General features: G+C 35.6%; 1 protein-coding gene across 4 annotated transcripts in view; it reads right to left on the bottom strand.

Moving 5' to 3' along the window:
• Positions 1 to 22517, bottom strand: part of DST (dystonin) — a 496305-nt gene that overhangs the window by 54834 nt on the left and 418954 nt on the right. For all 4 annotated transcript variants that reach the window (XM_011960180.1, XM_011960181.1, XM_011960182.1 and 1 more), the window contains 10 exons: positions 21645 to 21815; positions 18880 to 19046; positions 16509 to 16668; positions 15985 to 16311; positions 15376 to 15460; positions 14036 to 14277; positions 12898 to 13104; positions 3990 to 4109; positions 3688 to 3795; positions 1983 to 2201 (listed from right to left, as the gene is read on the bottom strand). In XM_011960180.1, the coding sequence (XP_011815570.1) occupies positions 1983 to 2201; positions 3688 to 3795; positions 3990 to 4109; positions 12898 to 13104; positions 14036 to 14277; positions 15376 to 15460; positions 15985 to 16311; positions 16509 to 16668; positions 18880 to 19046; positions 21645 to 21815 (1806 nt within the window). The remainder of the gene's footprint in view (positions 1 to 1982; positions 2202 to 3687; positions 3796 to 3989; positions 4110 to 12897; positions 13105 to 14035; positions 14278 to 15375; positions 15461 to 15984; positions 16312 to 16508; positions 16669 to 18879; positions 19047 to 21644; positions 21816 to 22517) is intronic.

Below are 22517 nucleotides of genomic sequence, written 5' to 3'. Positions count from 1 at the left end.
GTGCGATCTTGGCTCACTGCAAGCTCGGCCTCCCAGGTTCACGACATTCTCCCATCTCAGCCTCCTGAGTATCTGGGACTACAGGCGCCTGCCACCACACCCGGCTAATTTTTTGCGTTTTTAATAGAGACAGGGTTTCACCGTGTTAGCCAGGACGGTCTCGATCTCCTGACCTCGTGATCCGCCTGTCTCGGCCTCCCAAAGTGCTGGGATTACAGGCTGGCCTTTTAAACCATTCTTAAACTGTTCCATGACAGGCAAGAGAACACCTACTGGCCATCTACTCAGGTATGTGCGTGCATCAGAAAAGGGCCCAAAAGGAGATGCCTTTTGCCTTATATGTGACAAAATGATTCTTGGCAACATGCTGTCATAGGAGTCCCGTCATGCTGGAGCTATCCGGTGTGACTTTCAGATATCTATCATGTGGCAACATGGCCCTTGGAGCCGTTTTTCATTCCTGGCTAGAATGAACTAGATTTCCCCCCAAAATACATGGAGAAGATGCAATAGAGCTGGAGAAGAAATGCCATCCTAGGAGGCTACAAACATTCTGAAACACCAAAGCTTTTAGTTTAAACAATTTGGAAATGTGGCTACAAAGCTTTCTACCTCCCTTTATATAGACAATCACAAATTTGTTCTGAGAGCTTAAAGATTATGCAAAAAGGCAAAAAACTCAATTTTTAAAATTTCAGCTCAATAACGAGCCTTTCCATACTATTTGATGCTATGCTAAAAATGTGGCTATTCAAATCACCTCAGCATAGAAATCCATGAAACATTTTTTATTTAAAATAATTCAGTGAGTAGACACCAGATTTCTGCCACAAATAAACCTTTACACAAAAATTGAATTCTACATACTTCTTTCTCCTACTGAATCATTTAGATAAAACTCCGTAAGATTCCCATTCTATATTAAAGAAAGTTAAAGTGTGGTCTCTAAAACTCTCTTTTAAATAAATACTCCAGTACAGTCTTTAATGACAATTCATTAAAAAGGTAAACAAACAAGATTAATAAGTATGTCACATATTCCAAACAATGATGTAATAAACCCTGAACTGAACTTTTCTCTCCTTTCTCTCTCTCCCTTTCTCTCTCCCTCCTTCTCTCTTGGGCACAAGTGTACACACACACACACTCGTGCATATACACACATACATGCACACCATGGTTAGTCTCAGAGTACATTCCATACAGATCTGGAAGAGCAACTAGGTTCACAAGTCCATAAACAGCAAGAAATCTAGTTTTCTTTCTGACAGTCTTGAATGCGCTCTCACATAAACCCTTACAAAATTTTAAGCCATGTTAACAATTAAGTGACTGTTGAAAAGAGGGCTTCATGTGCCATTTCATACATGTTAAAAATGTGACGTAACTGTCGTTGTAAATGTGCTCCTCCTACTTTATCCATTTACAGTTACAGGAACAAGAACTTCAAAGGAGTTCCATGTACATAAGGTGAACAAAATAATCTGTCTTTACACTTCAGCATTTTTTCTTTTCATAGCTTTCATAATGTTGCTATTTTGACACATTCATTATATTACACATTTTCTCCAAGCTCAATGGCTTTGTCTGTATAACTGTTCTCCCATATATTTCCACTCTGCATTTACATTCTAAATGTATAAATTTAAAACAATTAAATGTGTATAAATTGAAAGCACTTCAAAAGCTTATTTCTATAACATTTTTAAATGGGAATTTTTTTCTACCTAGATGATTTATACTGCATATTTTATACAAGTTGTGATGTAATTAATGACATATACAATAAGTCTATCCACATGAGTCTTCTCACTATAACCCTGTATAAGAAGGAATTATGAGGTAAGCAAATTACGCAGACCAGAACACAATATTCTAAAATGCCTTAATCATGTAAATGTTTAATAGCACTAAAAACCACCATCAAAATCATGATTCTCTTTTAATGGGGAATACAATATTCTCTTTCACACCAGGCTTACCCGATGTTCTTCCTGCTGCTGCCTTAGAGTTTCATATTCAAGGGCTGGGGCAGGAAGCTGAGAGATGATTGATTGTGTTTCTGTCAGCCATGGCCAAAGTTCTTCATATGTTTCCCAGAATTGGTTAACCAGGGACTGTGCCCGTTCCAGCTGCAGATACCTTTCTGAATTAATCTGGCAGATGGTATCATAGTTCTTCAGTACTTTGTCCAGTTTTTTCTAGAAAATAAAAGGATGAAATGTTTAACTGGTCAGGCCAACAAGGACACACACTCCAGAGTGCTCTGTCCAGCACACTACACCTGGACAGAGTGGGCATTCGACAAATGTATGTTAAATGAATACATCAGTAAAAGCTATTCAGATTTGAATGGTTTATATGTACAAAAGTTCACTTTATATCAAAGGGCCTCAAGTTTTTATGAATAAGACACTGAGATTTCCAAAAACAACAGGCAAAATTCTCCAGTCATTCTTACAATGGCTTCAAGATTAGAAAACAAGTCTCATATGATTCTGGCAACATTTATTTTGCAGAAAAAAAACAAAGACTACCTTTTGCAAATGAAATTGTAAAAATTTTTAGTTAACAGAGTTAATTTTTGACATATACACATATATATGTGTGTGTACACATATATACACGTGTGTGTGTGTGTGTATATATATATATATATATATATATATGGAGAGAAAGAGAAAGAGAAAGAGAAATGGAAAGAGAGGAATCAAGACAGAACATTGTGCCATTGTGCTATACACTGATTTAATGGGGTAGTCACAGTGATCTAGATTATGGTATAAATTATAGCAAAAACTAATAGCAGAAGATAAAGCACAATCATAACCCAAAAAACCACTGAATAACAAAGAAATTATTTCATGACAATCTGTATTTTTCACATCAGAGTCTTTACAAAAATAATAAAGATTCAATTATAAACAAGCAAATTGCTATTGTAGAGTATAAATAAATATAAGAGTGCATATCATTACATTGTGCATTCCATTATTTTGTATATGGTCTACCTTAAAAGCAATGCATACTCTTTAAAATGTGATTTTAGGCATAGAGATTCCTATATTTTTTTGCCATGGGATATCTTTCCTACCAGAAGCATGAATATACATCAATTTCTTTAGGCTGCTTAGATGTTTGAATATGAATTGAACATTTTTATTTGTAGCTGGTTTTCTGCCAATTTAAAGGATAATTAAAACTACACAAACTGAATGCTTCCTTAATTACTCAGCTCATATTTTCCCTAATAGTTTACTGTAACTTTATATAAAATGGATTTCAGCATTAGAGAGAGCCACATATTTTGGTTTTTATTAAGAGGTCCAAATGTCTCTGAAGCATATAAACAATAGTTGATACATATAAAAACAATAATTTATACTGATAATAATGGCAATAATACAGCTAACATTAACTGAATGCTTAATGCGTGCCAGTTAACCAAGGTCTCAAACCTTAATAGCTTTTGTGCCTATTCAAAAAGATTGTCCTCGTAGTGATTCTCTTAAGAAATATTCCCTTTACTGTTATTCTATAAACTTGAAAAATGCCTTATTTAAACTAATTATTTTTGCTGCTTAAATGGCAGCTGTGGATAACGGAAAAGTGTTTTTCTAGGACTGAAAGCTCAACACCTGCTGTTTTTTCAAGAGTCCCACTACCAGTCCACAGACAAGATTATACCTTCATTGATTGCTTTTCCTCTTCACTGCATGTGGTCATGATTTTATGCCCAGATTTAACAAGTTCATCAATAATATCCTTGTGTCTCAAAATCTCCATGGTGAATGTCTGTGATTTACCAAAATAAAGACAAAAAATAAAACAAGAAATTGTATGACTAAAATGAAAACAATTAGGTGAGTAGTTAAAAATACCACATTACACTAGAGGGGTCTTAAAAAGTAAATCATACAAGCACATTTTATAGACTTGGAGCACACCAGCAAATAATTTATATGGCAATTGGAAATGTATTTCTTCACCTTTTGAACTTGAAGCTGAGCAGAAGTCTGTTCTTGCTCAAGCCTGATGTCACCCAGAGACATCAATTTTTTCTCTGTCTCAGTAATCCAGGATAACTCAGCATCAGCTGCTTGGTCAAACTAAACAAAAGATAAATAATTAGGTCAGCACGTTCCTGTTCCTGGTGCCAGAAAATACCTATCTACCGTTCTTTGAAATATCCTTATTACCCAAGTGGAAAATCTGAGCTTGTCTCCTCATGGCATCCTAAAGTAATTCATGATAATGACTAAATTTTAAAGGAAAGAGAACTTTCCACAGAGTAATTAAACACAAGCTTTTAAAACATGTTGCATTTATAGTACTGTATTAATGATTTTAGGACAGCTAGCACTGTTGCCTTCTTTTCAGGCAGTCTTAATAATTTGCACCTTAGGAGTACTGTCCAAATGTAACAGCTATGAAAGCCAACAGCCAGGTACCATCTTTTCATCATTTCACCCATCACTTCAACTCCTATGACGTGTACCTAACATTCTGCTATCAAAGTACATGGTTCCTAGCAAAAAGAATAGAATATTCCCATTTATTTATTATACTATTATGTTTATAAATATGTGTAAATATACATCTCTATATACGCAGAGTATACCCCTAAATGATTCATGTATAATTTTTAAGCATCTCATTTAATAATGGCAGAAAACATTTTTAAGAGCATTCTTAAATATTTTAAGAAATATTATTTTCCTGATCATAACAGTAATCTATAACAGTAATTTATAAGTACAGTACAAATTCATAAAGCAGAGAAAAACATATAGAAGAAAATTAAAACCTAGAATTAACACTGCTGGTACTGTAGTGAATTTTCTTCCACAAATCAAGAGAGAAAGATTTGTAAAAATGTCTGGGATGACACTGTATAAACAACTTTATATCCTGCTTTTTCATTTACTATGAACATTTCCCAGGTCATACTCCTTTAAATATGATTTTCAAATAATACCATTATATTCTAGCATACCTGGATTTTCATTTAAGTTTTCTGCATTTTCATTATTATACAAACAACCCTATAATGAAGATACTTGTACATAAATTTCTGTTGGCATTTCTAATTAGTTCCTTAGTGTAGATTCCTAAAAGTGACTATCAAGTCTAAGAGCATGAACATTTTCAATGTCTTCCATCGGATAAACCCTAGTGCTTTCCAGGGCCAAGCAGTTACCATAAATGGATAAAATGGCCTGTGACACCACGGTACCTAAAACAAATGATCTTGGAAGAATTAATGACGAATGAACATTTTGGCTATTCAAGTCCAGTACTGCCAGATCTTCTAACTTTTCAAAGGCATCTGGAAATCCAGATGAGGGTGGGAAAACAGGTAGTTGGGGAGAAAGATGGGTGGAGATAAGAAACTAGATTTCTAAAAATTCACACTTTTAAAACTCTCTGCAACACTATGCCAACTCATGGGAAGATGGAGTACATTAGCTTTTCTCTGTTCCTCATGATAAGTAAACCTAAAAATCCTAGGCATTATATATAAAACACATATGAGAAGATTCCGCAAAGTGGAGAGAAGAGGACAGAACTACCATGGAGCTTGGGCTGCCAGGAAGAACACAGTGGTGAGTTCTCTGGGATTTTCTTTTTGCCTCACGTATGTAAGACTAAATACTAGAGAAACTGGCAACCACACAACACTAATGGGTACAAAGTCCCAAAACAAGCCAGCTCTCTCTAGCCAAAGGACCAGGAAAGGAGTAGTGCAGCAAAACAGACAATTTTTAAACAATAACCACTCTATTCCAACCAAACACTACAGAAAAAATGGTTGCTCCATTCACACTCATGCCAAGAAAGGACAAATGGGGGGCCCACACTTCTACCCTTGTAATGCCGTGACAAGGTCCTCAACACTCCAGCTGGGAGATGTTAGAGAATGCCAAGTAGGGAGCCAGAAGTTTCATCCCTTCTGCCCAAAAACAAGGCCCAGACCGTCGTATCAGTTGAGACCATGTGGGGAGGCTGGGCTTCCACCCCCACTAAGCAGTAATGAACTGCCCCTCCCTCCTCTCCTCTGGGGTGATGTCAGAGAAGGCCTAGTGGAGAGTCAGGATCTCCCCACCACTCAGTGTGTCACCATCACAGCCACCCGCACTGTGGTACCAGTAGAGACCACATAGGGAGCTGGAACTCCCACTCCCACCCAGCAGAAATGACGAGCCATCTCCTAGGTGTCAACAGAGGTTGAATTGGGAACCTAGACTTCTACCTTCACCTAGTAGAACCTCCAGCTTCTTCTCCCAGAGTGGTAACAGAGGAAGGCAGCTAAAATAGAAAGCTTAAGCTCTAACACTCATAATATCATATAAGAGGCAGGAAAATCTCAAACTGAATTAAAGAAGATAATCAAACAGATGCCAATACCCAGATGACAGACATGTTAGAATTATCTGACAATGATTTTAAAGCAGCCATGATAAAAATGCTTCAATGAGTACTTATGAATGTTCATAGTTGAAACAAATGAAAAACTAGAAGGCTTCATCAACAACATAGAACATCTCAGCAAAGAAAAAGAATATACAGTATAAAGAAGAACCAAATGAAAATGTAGCACTGAAAAACAACTGAAATAAAAATCTCAGTGGATGAGCTCAATGAAGGGGACAGAAGAAAGAATCAGTGAAGGAAAATAAATTATCACTTAGAAATAGAAATTGAAATTACCCACACTGAATAATAGAAAATAACTTAAAAAATAATTAGAACTGCAGGAACCTGTGGAACTATAACAAAAGTCCTAATATTCATGTTGTCAGAGTCCCAGAAGGAGAGGAGAAAGAGGTTGTGACTGAAAAAATACTTGAACATTCTTGAAATGATAACATTATAGAAATGGAGAAAAGCTGTGTGGTTGACAGAAGTCAGGAAGGATAGGATGTGATGGAATGGGTATGGCTCACAGAGCAGCATGAAAGATTCTTGTGGTGAGGGAAATATTCTGTATCTTGACTGTATCAATGTCAATATCCTGCCTGTGATATTTTACTATAAAGATGTTGCCACTGGGGAAAACTGAGTAAAGGATACAATGGGATCTCTCTGTATTGTTTCCTACAGCTGCAGGTGCATTTACAATTAACTTGAAACAAGTTTAATTTTAATAAGACATTGTATGCCTGTATCAAAATAACTTGTGTACCTCATAAATATATACATCTACTATGTACTCATAAAAATTAAAAATTAAAAGAAAATATATTGAATTAAAAAAATTTTTAAAAAGAAAAACAACTCTGTGGGTAACCTCTCACCTATAAGTTCCTATTTGTGTTTTCTCTCTTCGATATATACTGCCCAATTGCCCTTCAGGTAGAATGTGCTAATGTACACTCCCACAAGCAGTCTTTTGCTGTAACTTCATCAACGTGGGGTATAATTTATTTTTTGATATTGAAAATTTAATATTGTCAAGCTTATAGGTAGACTTTCTGTAATTATAAGGAAATCAAGAAACCATTTAAAATAATCTATCTTAATCTGGTTCAACAGTTTCTGTGATGTTATTTAATTTCAAATGGAGTTATTCATTAGCAATTATTGATCAATATGAAAACAAAAGAAAAACATTTCATCAACTAATTCAGCAGCTTCAGATGTGGAGAAAGAATCCCCACGAAAAACAAGTGAAAGAGTCTTCTATGTGGATTCTTACTTTTCAAGGCATATACAATAAAGCTATAGGTAAAAATTGATTATATGATTCACTTAAAGAATATAAAAGAGAGAAAAGCAGTCCAGGCCTTTCTATCTGAGGGCAAATACTGCAAGATATCTGAATAAAATTTAACAGTTATGAATTTTTTTCTTGTACTGGTTCCTGAAAAAAACATAAAGTGATACCCCACCCGTTTGTGTTCAGCCGGACAGTATTTAAATGAGTGCCCTCATAAAGAAAGTCGCGCTGTGAAATATTAATATTAGTTTAACACTATATTTAAACTATATTTAACACTATATCTAAACACTCCTGTATTAAAAAAAAGATACAAAAAACTTTCCAGCAATAAACAGTACAGTGATACCATCTAAGGTGCCAAAAGAGGAAAGCTGAAATCCAAACAATGTTTCTTTGATCAAGTCAAACATTTGCTCTGCTAAGAAAAAAAAAAAAAGACTTCAAGCAGATATTTCCCATCTGTCATTTGAGAAAATTTTTAAATTAAATAATCAAATATTGTTAAGTAACAAAGGGAGTAGCTACAGGATCTACATTAAGTAATTTATAGTAAGGCAAGGCATTTTAGGCCTATGACTCACTCAAATGACTAGTTAACGCTCATTTCTAACAGACCATAAAAATGGCTCATTTTACATGTAAGCAACATGGAGAGAAATATACTAGACCAAATTTTAGTAAATTTGTTTACTACTCATATGAGTAGCAAAATTTGACTTAATATAAAATGTTGATAATCTTGGCATCCATAACTACATTTGGGGAAATACTTTAATAGCATCAGAGGAGTCGAACCACCAACTCTAGCTACTGTAACTTCTATTTATAGTTGAATTAGCATTTCAGGAATTTTCTAAAAGTTACTGCAAGACATTTTAAGTAGCTACGTCTAAATATGCCTGAAAAACACTCTCTAAAACAGTAACAGCCAACATCCTACTGAGCATTGTTCGAAGTGCTTAACATGCGATACCTCCTTTAATCCTGACAGCTGTATCATGTGAGTATTACCATTAACTAACTCCATTTCCAGCTTAGAAAAATGAGGTAAAGGGAAGTTAACTAATTTACCAAAGGTTACTCAGGTAGTAAATGCTGAGTCTGAGATTCTAACGAAGGTGGTCTGACTTCTGGACTGCCAAATATCGCAACGGTCAATACATACATAATAGGTTTTAATAGAGGTTTAAGGCAAAGTGATAAGCAAACCTTAACCTCAAGGACATCCTTTTTACTCCCTTCCCCTGACTGGGGATCTTATCACTTTCTTTTGATTAGCATTTCCTCCCACATTGCTTCTCATTATTTATAACACAGCCCATATTTTCCCATCCACAACATCTGGAGGGTCGAAACAAATCTCATTTCCGTAGGAGATGTTTCCTTCTGGTCCTTTCAAAGAAATAAACAGGTGGTATTTTTCTCCAGCCTGGTTCCTAATGACCCAATGAGTTGTTTGCATTAACTGCACCCAAACCACCAATCCAAGGGCCTTTCTAACAGGGTTATTACGGGGCCCACTTACATAAGCCAAGCAATTAGAACTGCTGAAGAATGCTTGGGATTCCCAAACCCGGTGAGATATACATATTTTAGCAACTACTGACAACTGCACATTATAAGAAGCAAAGGATGATGAATTGCTCTAAGGCTTAAAGAATCAAGGTAGTCCGAATTCAGAACCCAAGTCTGTACATTTTTCAAGCAAAAGTGCCTTTCCCCATTTCCACAAAGCTTGTAGAAAGAAAGCAACAAAGATATGCTACTCTGTGTAGGTTTAAAATGCAGAAATACATAGTTTATAACTCAGATAATGGTATGTACTGTAAAAGGGAGGCAGTTTAGCTCAACATCATTATTTACTAAGCTGCCTTGTCCCATTCAGATTCTTCCTAAAAGTAATGAATAGACCCAATTGCTTTAAAAAATAATACCCTTTTCAGAATATCAATGCCTGCAAATCTAGAGTGAGACTTGGGAGCCTGGTGGGTGGTATCAGCAAATGTACAAGTTCTTACTCATACACCCATTACTGAGGCTTTTCAATTATTTCTCAGATAATAACAAATAGGACCTTCACACCTATATTATGAAGGTTCAACAGCATATCTTTTCAAAACTGTTATTGTGATATAGGATTAACAAGAAAATCTAATCCTGTCAAATCAAAACTTTTTAAAAACCTAAATTTATACATGGTGGTTACAAAGTATATGCTAATTAGAAGATATCTGTATGTTCCCTTCTGTTCTCCCTTCAAACATTTAAGTCTTTTCCATGTTTTTCTTGACATCTTCCACGCTGATATTTGAAGTCAATACATTCTGTGGTTGTGGCTTCACAGTTGACAAACTGTTTATGCTTTTGTTAAATTCCAAAAAGCAGGTTGGCATAAAGGAGGTATATCTGTATACATGCAACCTTAAAACTGGGAAAAAATATGAAGTATCTTAAGAGATATTTCTGCTCAGAAAACAGAACACCTAGTCATTTAAAATCTAATTTAACTCTCCCTGATTTAACTGGGACAAATCATTAAATCTATAAATTTTAAAATTGTGAAGTATTATTCAAGGCACATGTCCTTACCCCATCACGTGTGGGTGTTGGTAGGCTGGGGGCAGGGGTCTGGGGGAAGAGTCACTGTTAATAAAATAAATTGCATATGACTAAATGTGTGTCTAAAAAGATGAGCTCAGGTCATACCGTGTCCATATTTCATATGGAGAAGAGACTCAGAATGGTAATTTGTTTAAACAATGTAAAACAGATAGTCCAAAATATGTGGTTAATATTCAGGTCTAAAGATACGTTTTTTTCATCACTCCTTTTTATATTTCATGGATGTATTGTTATTGGGCAAAACAGAAAACAAACATTTTTTATTAAACTGTACTGTGGTCCTAATTCCAAACATCTATAAGTAGGAAAACTTATAAAATATTTCAGTGATATATTAGCTCCTTTATAAACTTGAAATTATGAGTTTAGAAACTTATCTTTTAAGTGCGAAATCTCCGCCACACCAGGAAGACAGATACCTACTACTCTATTCCACCTACTACTCTATTCTTAGGGGTTTCCCTACACAGTAATGTTTTATGATCCTTCTAGTGTTGCATTCTCATCCTCCACAGTCTTTATAGCTGGAAATATTCTCATTATATACCTCTACTTTGTTGTAATAATGGAACCTGCAGATTATTGAAGAAGTTTAGAAAAAAATGGTTTACCACCCTTGAGGGTTTTTCTCTGTATATAATTTATGAGGAGGCACAGCAGTGAGGGAGAATGAAATATGGATTAAATTTTAGTTGCTACTCTGCCACTTACTGCTTGTGAGACCACAGGCAAGTCACTTCATCCCCACGCAGGCTGTGTACGTTCCTCTCAGCTCTGAACATCTGTGTGTCTATGTAGCCTAACTGGAGGTATTTTCATTGGACAGACTTGCAGGTATTTCAAAGAAATGAAGATAAAAATACACACATGAACAACCAGAAGATATTAATGGCATTAAGATGTGTAATCTATTGGTAGTAAGATTTTTACTATATACATTGTCTTTCTCTTGCAAAAGGATTTTACTACATAAATTCTTCTCTCTCAAGAGGAAGACTGGAAGGATACAGACCAAATTGCTTACATATGCTTTCTTTCATGAATTTTTCTGTATTGTTTGAGAAAATCTTGAAATTTTAAATAAGGACTGATTTTATCAGAAAAACAAAAACAAAAACAAAAATCATTATTTTCCTAAAGGATATATATTTTGGATTCCGGAAGACTTATGCTGACTTACTTTTCCCCACACCTTTGGAAAACATATGCAAAACCTTGAAGAACCTGGGCACAATTAATGACCTTGACACATATCAGAGATCACTAACCAGTGAAAACTCAGTCTGTGACCGTGCCCTTATTACTGTCTCACTTTACTGAACCAGCCAACCATAGTCAACTTCTCAAGAAAATCTTACTCCCAAAAGTACAGAATAATTTTCTTGCTATTTAGAGAAGATGCCAGTTCTGAAACGTTCAAATACATTTCAGTGAAAAAAATATATTTTTCAATAGTTGAATAAACTTCACAAATAAACACCCTCATTTTCCTGTAATAATGAGGCACACAAACTCCTCTGTTTAAAAAGAGTCACACAAATACATTCCTCAAGCATGAATGCCCTCCTTCACAAAAAATTCTTAGGCAGGGCTTTTGCTATCACTGTATTTCATCAGTTGTTGTGATCCTACAGCACAGCACTAAAATGAGGAGTGGAACATTATGCTTTAGAACTAACTATAAATTCCATTTCTATGGCAACATTAGAAAATTAATTTTGGATGCTCCCACAGAATCTGCTTGATTTATGCTTCTTGCTTTTGGCTCACACTAGTGAAAGCTTAGTCGTACAGCATCACAAACTCTGCTCTAAAGTACACTGCAATATCATACCACCCCCACACATAAACTTTGTAGTAAATCTGATGACTTAATATAAATATTCTCAGAAATTTCAACTAAAGTTAATCAACACATGTATTATAAATTTCTATTTCCAGGACCCCACTCATTGCCCATAGTCTTCCCAGGGAGCTGTGGCTAAGGGCTGAATGCCTATAAAACTCTGGGAGTATACATTCTGCAGGAGTTACAGACAAATCGGAACCTATCATCTTTTCCCCCTTCTGTCATCTTCAGAAAAAAACTTCACATTACCAACAAAACTGCTTCCTTTTTAAAAAGAAAACTTTCTCTTTGCCCCAGCTTTCTGTAAATGAACAGTTGATACATCCTTACATAACAATTCACAGTATTTACTCACATACAGATTAGACTTAGTCAATACATAAAAATTAATAGCAGCAATATGCATATGTGTAGACAAAAGCATTTTGTTTAGAAAGCTGGGCTGATCTTCGCAGTGTCTGACTTGGTAAGGATAAATCTGTGAAACAATGAGGCAGATGGCTGTTAACAATGTACAGATTAGCCTTGCCCTGGTGCTCAGACGTTGAAGGAGCCCAGTCAACTTCTTTTCAAATCCACCCTTTCATTTTGGAAGCACAGCAAATGAATGGAAACAGTATTAACAGGCATCTTTGTTCAGGTAAAGGCTCTGGGAACAGCTGGAGAAAATTTATTGCCTAGACAACAAACCATTTTCCCCTACCTGCTGTGATCGCAGAATAGCAGCATCGATCTCCTCCACCTTCTGAGTGATGGTGTCGCTCACTAATCGGTAGCGTTCATTGTCCTCAGCTACCATTTTCTCAAGTCCTTCTCTTGCCCTCCATGGTACCAGTTCCAGCAAAGCACTGCTCACTTCATTAAGGGAGTCCAGTAAGGCTTTGTTGTTCTTAGCTTCCTTTTTCAGTTCCTGAAAACATACAAATAAGTAAGTAACACTTAAGAGCTTCAACAGACTTTTCCTTTAACTGTTCTTGGAGCTCAAGTCCTTTGCAGGCGAATAATGTGATGGTCTGCCCCACTCCCCCTTCCCTTAGTTTCAGTTAAGTTAAATAAACCTTTTTTATTTAAGGCTATTTTGCAAAAAGAAAAATGTTTCCTGAGAAGTTGAAAGAACAATTCGTTTGTCGACATGGCAAGATTTTATCTTTGAAATTTAATATAAATATTTAAAATTTCAGAAGCAAAAACAAGCAAGTTAACACGTATTATTATTTGCTTTCTGAGAACCTCTAAGTAATCAGGTAACAGAAAAGTAAAATGAACAGGATATTCCAAGCCAGAATTAAGTGACTCTCAAAATGAGGACAAACTGGCTTTAAATCATGACAGTAGACTCATTACAGGCTCAGTGAGCCTGACCTCACCAACTCTCTTTCACCCGCATGTGACATACTTCAAGGATGATAAAAACAGAGGCTGATATCTTGGAAAAGAGGAATGATTGCCATGCAGTATACTACCTCTGTGATACAATTAGAAAACCCACCCCATGTTATCTTATAGAAATATTGGTATTCCAACCAAATTATGTGTATCTCTGAAACAATGATCATTTTCCTTTTTTTTCTGTTTTCATCATTCTTCCCTTGGGTAATCAACTATACTCCCAGATATAAGACTCTTGAAACAATTATAATACACTGTTTTCATTTCAACTTTTCATCTGGGCTCCTAAAAGTTTAAACAGTTGATCTGCTGCCAATTTCTATTGGGTCTCCACCCACCAAGGCATCCTTCAGCATATGTAATGACATAAGACAAATATAATTTTATTTTTGTGTGAATAAGACTCCCTAAAAGACAAAAGACTAATCCAAAATGCAGAAATCAGAGCTTACTTTTTGTCTCACTTGTGCTTGACTTGCTGCTTCTCCTTTCAGAACCTGAGTTTCATATGAAAGTAATTCCACCTCCACTTTGTCCAGCCAGGTACACAGCTCTTCGTGTGTGGAGTGCAGCCGCCTTGCAAGCTGCAGTGCCTGTTCCAGAGTCTTGGCTACATCAGTGCTCAATTTAGTAATGTCTTTGTACCTTGCTTTAATGGCTTCCAATTTATCTTGGATTATTAAAACTTCATCACCTAAAATTTCAAAGTCACGTTATTGCTTATGAAAGAAAAAAAGGCGGGGGGAGGGTTTCTTCAGATATTATGGAACACTGATTAAATTTTCTAGAGAACAAAAGGAGACATTTTTCTAAAGATAATCCTACTCAAGAGAAGCCCTTTTCTAAATTTCAATCTTTCCCAAGACTTCAGGCAAATCTAAATCACTCTGAAAATACAAATGTAGAAACTGGAAAAGGCTAAGTGTCTTTAGTTACGTGAAAAGCAGTACTTTTGTGTCTATCTGTATGAGACTTTGTTTTCAAAGAAGAGGGGTTAAAAACTGCTTGAGTTCAAATATTGACTTCAGGCATGGCTTAAAAGCTGGTTACTTCGGGCAAGATACTTAGCCTCTCTGCTCTTAGTTACTCATCATTACTCATCTGCACTATTCCAACAGATCTTTATTTGCCTCCACCTCATTTTTTGACACACAGAAAAATTGTGTCCTGAGCTTCAGATGTCTAGCTCAAGGCTCTTGATTCTACATTTAATTTCTTCAGTACATAATAAATGGTACTTGCCCTCAACATATACATATTGCTGAACTGGATACAGGTATAGTGAAATTCCTATGGCCAAAGGAATCACTAAAACTATGAGTTGTCCTAAAAATCTCATCTAGATACTAAACTATGTATCAGTTTTCTCAGTGATTCAGACATGAAGAAATGCAGCCTGTGTATAGCTCTGCACATAGCCATACTGTGTGTCACTGCAATGCAATCTATCTTAAAAAGAAACTGTCTACAACCTACGTGTTCATCTGCCTTTCACAAGTGGAAAAGTAATGTGACTCTGTCCTGGGCTTCTCTGATGAGCTCCCGTGCCAAAGTGCTTTATGTTATGAGTAATACACACAACTTCCATCAAGAACTCAAGTGAGATCATGAGAAAAAAGTGAGATCATATCCTAACCACCCCCTTGATTGGTCTTCAAAGTATTCTCCAGAATGAAAATCTTGGACTGGACCAAAAACTATAAAGTGTTTTGGTTTTCTCCCATCCCTAAAATATTTTGAAAACAATATAAAATGCTGACCACATGATGATTTGATTTGAAAGATATCTCACCTGTGGTTTGTTTAAGTAGTTCTAAACCATTTAGTAAAGCCTGATCTACATTTTGTTTCCTGAGTAAGATGTCCTCTTGCAGAACCTAAAAACACAGGTACCATTTTTATGTGGGGGGGAAAAACATTTAAGTTAGCATTAACATTAGTTAATCTCAGAGAACTTTAATTAGATTTCACAGAGACATATTTGAGTCAATATCTCACATTTTCAAATATTCTTATTGTTCCCATGTTTAAACCTCTTCTTTTCACCACCGGGCCCCATGTCCCATGTTTGTCTACCATAATTCACAGCATATGCCTTTTCAGAAAATACCTAGGGCCCTATGAAAATGGGCTTTGTGGACATACTGAAGTACTGGTTAATATACATCTTTGTACACAACAATAAAACAGCAAAATGAAAAGTGAAATATCCAGCTAATTGGATAGAGCCACTCTTTTCTTTAAAATGACTTCATTAAAAGTAATCTGTATAAACAGTCTTTTTTGAGTACAGTGATTCATCAAAATCATCATAAACATAAAATGACACAGAAATAAGGACTAAGAAATGACAATTGAAATGAAAAAATAAGATAAAATAAAATAAAATAAATTAAAATACCCGAAGTTCAGACTGCTGCTTCCATAGCCCCTCAGGGCTGTAATCCTGGACTGAGAGCTTGCTCAGTTTGTCATGCACTTCATTCAGCCAGTTCATCAGTTCAACTTCATCTTCCCCAAAAATCTTAGCATTACATAAGGCCTGGTGGAGGAGCTCAGACCTGCTGTGACTTTTCTCTTGAATCTCAATGTACCACACTTGAGAGAAGTCTAATTTACTCTGCACCATATCTTTATCCTCCCTGGAGCTCAAAACCTTTAAGGACTGGCCAATGCTAACAGCCTGGTGTAAATGTTTATTGTGATTGATGATGTCATCTTCTAAGGCCTAAACAAAGTTTAAAAAAATAAAGAAGAAAAAAAAAGAATGGACAAATAAAAATGAAAACATAAATAAAACTAAAGCATGACATGTGAAATGGATTTAGTTTGCAATTAAACAAAACAATAGTACATAACTCAAATTTATGTCACAAAACCACACAATAAAAACTGAACCTCTTTAATGTGTGATTTATATCTTACTTTGTGCTGTGAAATTTGTTTCTCAAGTTTAGATGCTTGGGTTCCTATGGGTTCACAATTCACCAGCCTCTTTTCTATGGTTGTAAGCCACTCGTTCAGTGGTTCTAAGGTTTCATGAAATTGCTGTGCTACCACCGAGATACCTTCCAACTGACGATTCCTACAAATGTGCCAAAAGGTCATTTAGTGATGAAGAATGTATGAAATATTCAACAAAAATCTTCAGTCATGCTCCTGCAATCTATTCTAAACATTTTCTGTAGAAACTATCTTAGGTTAAAATTTAAATCTCTTAACATTGAAAGAACATATTAAAACAATTCTTCTGTTAAAAACAACTAAAGTTGAACAACAGATCATCCTCAAGTTCGTGAATCTCATGAAAGTCTGAAGTAATCTTTTGTAACAATACTTCCAATAATTACAGTTATAATAATGAGAGCAATGTTATAATAATAACAGCAGCAATAGTAATGACAATAGGTAAAATTTATTGAACACATATTCTGTGCTAGGCCCCATTTTAGGTGCTTTATATATTAATTTCAATTGGAGCAACAGTTACTGAGATTGCTTTTAATCAAATGGTCAAAACGGGTTTCAAATTTTAAAGCGCATACATAGCTTCTTCCTCCAATGCTTAGTGGAATTAATAGTGATTCCCTAGTTTATAAAAGCGCAGTGTTAGGTTTACTTCCCAAAACCAATATTAATATTTTATGGATTAAAATATCACAAACAGAGGAGGACTATTCATTGGACTTTTACTGGCATTTTAAAATACTTTTGGAAACACGTTTCCTCAGCTGCAGAGGACTAAAGCTAAAACCTGTTTCCACCGCCCTCAGTGTTTATCTAGGGCAAGCTATTGTTCTGGTCTGTATATGGAGTACCTGATTCAGTATCAAATCCTGTATACATAATTTCTGCTGGGATCAAGAGATACTGTTGCCTCAACTTCTTATCATGTTTAATTTTAAGGGAATTACATGTTTTGAAAAATTAGCTTTCTATGAGGAAGAAGGGAATTATAGAAAATTGGCATGAGTTATTAAATATAATTTCTATAACATCAAAATACACACATATTTTTAAAATCAGTTGATACATTTGATCCTGAAACATGAATAAAATTATTATATTCATAATTACCTCTGGATTATCACTATCTATGACCTTTTTTACTAAATTCAAATATCCAATCATCTAAAATCAGTGGAAATAACTATTCTGTGATGGGATTTCACTTACTATGATTTAAACTGTCCACAATAAATCTGGGCATGAATCATAACTATTACCAATATCCTTCAATTTAATATCTCTGTGAAGAAAGTTTTAGGAAAAGAAGACTATTTATGATAACAAAGCAGAGATCTAGACATTCACTCATTTATTATTTTAATATTACTGAGAGTATCTCCCATGGCAGCCAGGGCACAGCTCCCAGGGCACTACACAGAATGGTTAATCTGTTGACACGTATCAAAAGACAACATGAGATTTTTCACCTTTTAGGGAGCACTTCATTCTATGGCCCTGAAACTATAATTAGTTATACTGTGTATTTGAAGTTTAGACAAATCCTTCTCTTTACTATTCTGGTTCCAAAGAAGGTGGGAATTTATGTAACATACTCATTCAAGTCAGTGATTCCTCTATTTTTATCTATCTTCAACCCAACCAGCCTAGGTGACGACTCTTCAATGTAGCTACTACTATGGTTAGTCAATGTGGCATCAATGCAGATACTGAAATATGGGTTGGGGTTCTGGAATAAAATTGTTGAGAACAAACACCCAGTGGAGCCAGGCTCTAGGGTTCCTAGCCTTCATGAAGTTAGAGCACCCTTCTACCTTCTTTGTTTCTTAGCTCCCATTCCCCTCTAAAACTTAGCTTAACTGTCATTTCCCTGCCCCTAGGTTAGGTTATTCCTGTCATATGCTCCTATAGCAACCTGTATTTCTACTTTGAGACATCACATTTATCATTACTTCTCAATGACTATAAACCCTCTTAGACTGTACCCTATCTGATGGCAGAGATGATCTGCCCAGCTCATCCCTATAACACAAGACCTAACTCTGTGCCTGATGCATGGTAAGCAGGAAGTAACTATGTAATAAACAAATGAATTAACCACCCCCAAGGGAAATGCTTTTCATAAAAAGTTGGAACATAGAGGTGACAAGCCATTACCATTAGAGGAATGAGGAAAGAGGCACTACAATCTTTGCTATCTCTGTTCACATACATGATAAACACAGGAAAATCATGATTTGAAGAAAAGTATTACCGAAATACAAAATGTCAGTTTTGTAGACAGAGGCCACTGCTACTCTTTCAAAAGAAGTGGAAGTATATAAGTTACCTTGTTTCAGCTTTATTAAGCAGTGCCTCCCATCTACTATCCAAGAGACTGAGCTGTTTCAAAATTTTCACTTTATCTGCAGGCTCTGCTGTTGTAGCAATTTTTTCTCCTTCTCGTTTGATTACCTCCACCGTAGATTTGCGGTCATCCAACAATCTTTGAAGAAGCTTGAGACAAAACATTAAATATAAAAAAGCAAGGGAATAATTATATGAATATAAAGTAAAACGTATTCTAAGTACCTCGGAAATATGACGAAAATGTATTTTGTATGTATGCACATATGAAAGGATGTGAAAAGTGGGATTTTAAAGGTAATTCATTTGTCTAATGATTTATTACTATTGGGTCAGACACCGTGGCAGGGGCTTCTCATAGTAGACAAAACTAATATTGGTAAGGCCACTAAACTCATTATTAATTTTTTAATATAGAATAATATGGTAGAAGGTGCTGTTTAGGATAACTCCAATGAATCATGAAAAAAGTGCAAAATCTCCATTTTTGTAATGAAATAAGAATGCCTTAAACATTCAACAACTATCTGCCCTGTCAAGATACAAAAGGTTCCTATAAATCTTTACTGCTTTCAAAACCCTTTCCCAAGTTAAACAATCCATTATACACAAGGAAGTTAAGACTCAGCCCAAGTTCACAAGTTAACAAGGGTAAAACAAAACGAGAGACTCTTGGCTCCTTTTACCAGGTGGAACTGGCTCCTAAAATCTGTGTGAGGCTGCAAACTGAAACAGCTTTTACACATCATTGCCAACAGGAAGAGAGGGCAGACGATGTCAGAAATCTCCAAGGCTGGCTAAATAAGACTAATATTTCAGGATTTAGCACCAGAAAAAAAATTCAATTTGATTCTAAGTAAACATTTCAAAGTACCTGAAATGAAATGTTTGCTATAAGAAGCCTTTTACCTTGCTCTAATCTAATCAAACAAATAGCTCATGAGCAACTGCTGTGCACAGGCACTGTGCTGCCAGCAATGAGGAAGGCCTAAGTGTACAAAACAGTATGCTTCACTGCTTCCTTAATGATCCTGACTGATAATTAAGGATTAAAGATTTGACAGTTACCCAGAAGTAAAAAGCGAACAGAGTATTTTGAGATCAAGACCACCAAGGCAGAAGGTAAGAGGAACTTGTTTAAAGAGAAGGGTAAGACATACAAACTGTTGGCACAGGTTTTTATACACTAAAGTCATGATATAATCAAAGTACAACAGGTGCTCTGGCAGCAAGAACTAATTACTTTGATACATTTTAGTAACAAAGCTTCTAGCAATTAAAAAAGCAAAATCAATTAATAAGTTTTGTCGGCTAAGCATCATGACTCTGGGAGTTAACTTTAAATTGTGAATGGTAGACACTGTATTATGCAAAAATCACACAAATGCAATGTGTTTCCAGTTATGTTTCCTTAATCCTTACCTCTAAATCTATTTCTAATTGGTATAGTTTCCCAATATGCTGAAGTTTTCAAAAACTTTTAGGGAGACAGTATTAAATGTAGAAATTAAACAGTAAGTCTTAAATACAAAAAAGAAATTGAGGGTAAATGTGGAATTTTTGTTTTTTCCATTTTTAATTGATGAATAATAATTGAATTTATGGGGTGCAATTTGATACTCTGATATATGTATACACTGTGGAATGATTAAATCAATCTGATTGACATATCCATCACCTCACCTACTCACCATTTTTTTGTGGTGAGGACCTTTAAAATCTATTCTTTTAGCAACTTTGAAATATACAGTACATTATTATTAGCCATGCCAAATGAAATAAGCCAGGCACAGAAAGAGACATTTAAAATGTATCTTTTTTATAAATTTTTTAAAAATGTAAAAATTTAAAAAATGTCTTTAAGTTTTAAATTAAAGTAATTAACATAATCCACCCACTTTTTTTTAAAGTTTCAGAGGGGAGCAACCTTACCAGGACGCCATGCTCTAGGATCCTTCCCACATGTCATTTCAAGTCATGGCTGGCTGACTACTACTCAAAGTAGTATTAAATGCTTCATACCTGACCATTGCCATCAGGGGCACAGAAACTATCGTGTGGTCACTCTCAGGTACATATCATCCCTCTGAAGACCCTATTTTCCCAAATTGGCCCCATTTTAGTAGTGTCAAAAGACACAATGGCACATTCCTCAGCATATATGAATCAAATATTTGTCTCTTTAGTAATAGGTTGAACCAAAAGAAACTTTGAATATTTAATATATAAAAAGACAATTTCATAGGGATCAACCTAATATGTAAGGGAACAATGATATTTCCATACAAATGCCATCTTGTCAGTGAGGCCTTCCTTGATGACCCTATTTAAAATTACACACACACCCTTCCTCCATTCAAGCGCTTTGGGTCCCTCATCTTTGCTCTATTACTTCCTGATGCCTCTCCCCAGTCTCTGCTTTATTCATCACTTGCTAACTTATCACCATTCATTTATTTACTTTACTTATTGTCTCTCAGTCCTGCCACCCCCTTCCCACTTGGTTTCGAACTCAATGAGAAATTTTCATCTTTTTTATTCAGGGATATATTCCCAGCATCTGGAACAAGGCCTGGCCCATGGTAGATGTTCAACAAATATTTGTTGAATGACTAATAAAATAATGTCTACAGCAGCAATAACGGGTTAACTAGGTTATCCCATTAATTAAAAGAGTCACAAGGAGTATTTTTTCTCTTGTTATTAAGATTTAATATGAAATACAACACAAAAGCATGACTAACTTACCTTTTGTTCTTGTATCTGGGCCTTTACCACTTTGAACTCGGCCGATGGGGGCTTCTGATTGGCCACAAGCTCCTCAGTGTCCACCATCCAGCTAAGCAGGGACTCCAGGGCATCCTGGAATCTCCCACAGTGCAGCAAGGCCTCCTGCAGCTGGGCTGCTCGCTGAGCCACCTGCAAAGTGCCAATTGTTTACACTTAATTTATTTGTTTCACAAAATAATGCAATCTGAGCACAGATCACTACTTTACATGCTTATTTTCCCATGTGTTCGCAAATTTTCTTTTTCTTTTCACTTAAAATTTACCCAAAGCATCGTTAGTGGGCAGGATATAAGTGAAAAGGAGACAAACTTTAAGCAAGTAGGCGTGAAAATAAGGTCACCATCACAAACAGTCAATGGAAAGCACTCAATCTTGGAGATTTTTGAATTGTCTAACACGTTTATGATTAGCAATGAATGATTCAAATATTTTGGAGTTATCGTAAGAAACAACACATTAGTCATTTTTATCAATATCGCATTTTATTTCCTTCTGATAAATATCAGAGATAACGATTTTTAAAAGACTAAGAATAAATGGAACTATTATAGCAGAGAGAATCAGAATTGTATTTTGCTAGGCAAGAATAACAAAAGTATCCAATTAAGTTCTGCTAGTTCCAAGCTCTGGAGTCTTTTTTCAACCAACCAGGCCCTTTGTCTTCTAGCAAATGGAGTCTCTGTGTCCTACATGGAGATATCGTATTGCTTGTCTCACAGATATTTTCCTTTTGGACTGAATAAAGTAGCTGGCAAGATATTGTAAGTGCTATGGATTATATTTACACCTGACACAGCATTCCAACTGTGTTTAAGGTGCACTACAATATGT

This window comes from Colobus angolensis, unplaced genomic scaffold (genome assembly GCF_000951035.1).
Source record: "Colobus angolensis palliatus isolate OR3802 unplaced genomic scaffold, Cang.pa_1.0 Scaffold51, whole genome shotgun sequence".
NCBI classification, from domain to species: domain Eukaryota; kingdom Metazoa; phylum Chordata; class Mammalia; order Primates; family Cercopithecidae; genus Colobus; species Colobus angolensis.
The sequence above is the reverse complement of the archived record's forward strand: the minus strand, read 5'-3'. Positions and strand labels throughout refer to the sequence as shown.